Source organism: Herpailurus yagouaroundi, unplaced genomic scaffold (assembly GCF_014898765.1).
Source record: "Herpailurus yagouaroundi ecotype Mexico unplaced genomic scaffold, PumYag 67700, whole genome shotgun sequence".
Taxonomy (NCBI): domain Eukaryota; kingdom Metazoa; phylum Chordata; class Mammalia; order Carnivora; family Felidae; genus Herpailurus; species Herpailurus yagouaroundi.
The window spans coordinates 3,843,353-3,846,243 of NW_024420499.1; the positions used below are offsets into that span (position 1 = coordinate 3,843,353).

At 50.4% G+C, this 2,891-nt stretch overlaps 1 protein-coding gene across 2 annotated transcripts in view; it reads left to right on the forward strand.

Moving 5' to 3' along the window:
- Positions 1 to 2,140, forward strand: part of CAPN6 (calpain 6) — a 23,845-nt gene extending 21,705 nt beyond the window's left edge. The window contains exon 13 of one of the 2 annotated variants that reach the window (XM_040468380.1): positions 446 to 628. In XM_040468380.1, the coding sequence (XP_040324314.1) occupies positions 446 to 628 (183 nt within the window). Of the gene's footprint in view, positions 1 to 445 lie in introns of both variants that reach the window. The other variant, XM_040468381.1, reaches the window with a different exon arrangement.
- The last annotated feature ends 751 nt before the right edge of the window (positions 2,141 to 2,891 follow it).

Below are 2,891 nucleotides of genomic sequence, written 5' to 3' on the forward strand. Positions count from 1 at the left end.
CCAGTGCCTCAACTATCTAGGATACAGAGCAAGGGTTATCCTCACTTCCTTGTGGGCAGAAGTCCACATGCTCACAGGTACACATGTCGACAGGCACTTTAAAATCCCACGAGCACCATATGCCAGTTCAGATGACCCTTATCCTGACCAGGGATAGGTCAGGACGGACCGCTACGGTTTGGCTGTTTTTCTGACTTGATGCTTCTGCCCGTCCGCCTTTACATAGCCGTCTCCTAGCTCGCGGCGTCCCTTGAGCCCTGCTGGCTGGCTTTTCATCTCTACTCTGTGCGGTATCTTCCTGTCAGCCAGAGACATATCAGGAAAGATAGTCTCTTGGTTTTAAAACAGACCTTTCCAAGTTCCGCACTGGGTTCTAGGTGCCACGGGGCAAAGTCCAGTCTCGCAGAGGGTGGCTCATATTCACTCTTTCAAATCGTCTCTCCAGGTGTGGAACAGCCGAAAATTCTGTGATCAGTTCCTGGGGCAGGTTACTCTAGATGCTGACCCCAGTGACTGCCGTGATCTGAAGTCTCTGTACCTGCGCAAGAAAGGCGGCCCGACTGCCAAAGTCAAGCAGGGCCACATCAGCTTCAAGGTTATTTCCAGCGATGATCTCACTGAGCTCTAAGTCTTCAGCTCTAGCGAATCCTGACAGAGCTGTCCATCCTTTTCTTTTCTGTCAGATGCCAGGTCTTACCTAATTCATAATCCTTTGAAAGAAAGAAACTCACAGTAACTAACTTTTCCTTTCTTCTCATAAGTTCCCCATACCTCCCAATCCAAGTAGCATCACTAGCTACATAACCTATATACCTCCAGCAGCTGGACAGGGGGAGGTGACAGTTCTATGTGGAGGTCATACAGATGTTTGCCAACAAAAGATCTCCGGGGCTTCCGGGGGTGAAATTCAAGCAGGACAACAAGAGCCTGGACACCCTACAGATGTCTTCGCTGCTTTCGGGTGCCCAGCGTTATCTTCCCTGTAGGGCGTGTTGAGGAAGGAAGGAGGGGTGATCAAGGCCAAGCCGGTCTAGCCTGACATCCCAGCTCCTGACTGAACACTACAGACCTCCCAGCAGCATCCGACCCAGCGGCCAGCACCCGCTTTTATAAGTCCCCAGCCTTTATCACCACGAGCACCATTGCCGCCTCCGTCACCACCTCCGGAAAGTGTAGTCCTGCCCTCACCCGAGTCCCCGCCCCCCCCCCCCCCCGCAGTAGGTTTGACCTTCATGTTGAGGAAGCTTCCTAGGTGCTTAATGACGAGCTGGAGTTGAGTGAGGCCTAGATAGTGGGCAGGGCCTGAGCTCCAGCTCAGTGGAAGCCAGCTGTGTGCCACAAGAGGGAAAAGTGGAAGAAGCTGCAGTGGGAGACGAAGCCTCGGTCCCCCACCCATCCACACACACCTACACTCACACACGCGCACGTAGGCGCGCACGAACTACCGTTCAGGCAGTCAGTGGGCACGAGGAAGGACAAAGCAGCACCACACGCTCCCGAAAGGATGAGAAAACCCACCCGGGCATAGGATAGCCAGTTTGGGGCCCCTGACTGCAATGTGAAATCTCCTGCTGCTGCTAGGTTTACAAACAAGCCTGTTGTCCTGTGCCTTCTAATATCATTGGTACTGAAGACCCCATCTGGGGGCTTGAGATTCTGGGTCCCATCCCAGGCCCCTCAGGCGTTTCTTTCATTTGGGAAGCTTCCCTCCCCGGGGGCATTTGTTTGCCCTCTTGTTTTTCAGTGTTTCTACAGAATTCTCTCTAGGGTCAGTCATTCTGAACTGTTCTTCCCCCCCATCTCATCTATCAACGTTCTACCCCTCCTTCAAGGTCCAGCATAAGTGCCACCTCCTCCACGAAGCCTTCCCTAACTCCTCCCAACCCCCACCTCTGACAATATTTCAACGCTTCCGCAATGATGAAGAAAAAACATAGCTGTAGTACTTAGTCTAGTCCAGCACGCATTCATTTAAAAATATATTTTGTAGGTTTTTTTTTTTTTTTTTTTTTTTTTTTTTTTTTTTTTTTAGTTCACTGATTTCCTACCATGTTTTTCAGTCTGTGTAACTTCTGCAGTGCCTTCACCACACTGCCTTACATAATCCAAACCACAATAAAGTTCACATTCAATAAACCGACCAGTCTTGGCTTGATTCGATGGGATGGGAGAGGTGGCAAGAGTGACCATCTCTTGAGACTTGTTTTGGAGCCGCTAGAACTGGGAGTGGGGAGAGGGGAGTTTGTGCAGAGGCCTTAGCCACGTTCTGATGGTGCAGTCCTTTATCCAGGTGGGGGACGGGGAGGTTGGGAGAAGAGAATGGAGAGGGGCCTTCTTCTAGTCCACATTCAGGGATATTTGAGTGGTATTGGGGGGTTACACGATTTTGAAGCCCCTACAAGATCGAACCCAAGGCCAAAGCCACAGTGGCCATATCTTGCAAGGGCAGACCTCCCCACAGGAGAAAATAGCAAAGCCTTCCTCCCCGCATCTCCTCCAGAGCCAAATGGATGTGAAGACATCACTCACTCGCTTCCACCCTCAATATCTCATCTGCCCATCTGGAGGGGGGTGGTACGCGGAAGCTCCCCTTTTTTCTTTATCTTTGCCTCTTGACAGGCAAGGATACCTAGGCAGGGGAGGGGTCTGCAAGCTCAGCAGAACAGTCCTTAACCCGTCGCTACAGCACTAGCCCAGAACACAGTAGAGACGAACTTTTAAATACGGGTATTCAGATGCGGTAGAGCTTTGTCCGAAATGAGCTGTACTGTACGAGTAATGTAATAGTTCTCTATGGTCAACAGATGGCACTATGATATTACAATTAAGCTCAAAGAAGCTATTACATTTTTTTTTTCCAGAATGAGAATGTTTCTCCCCCAACTAAAAGG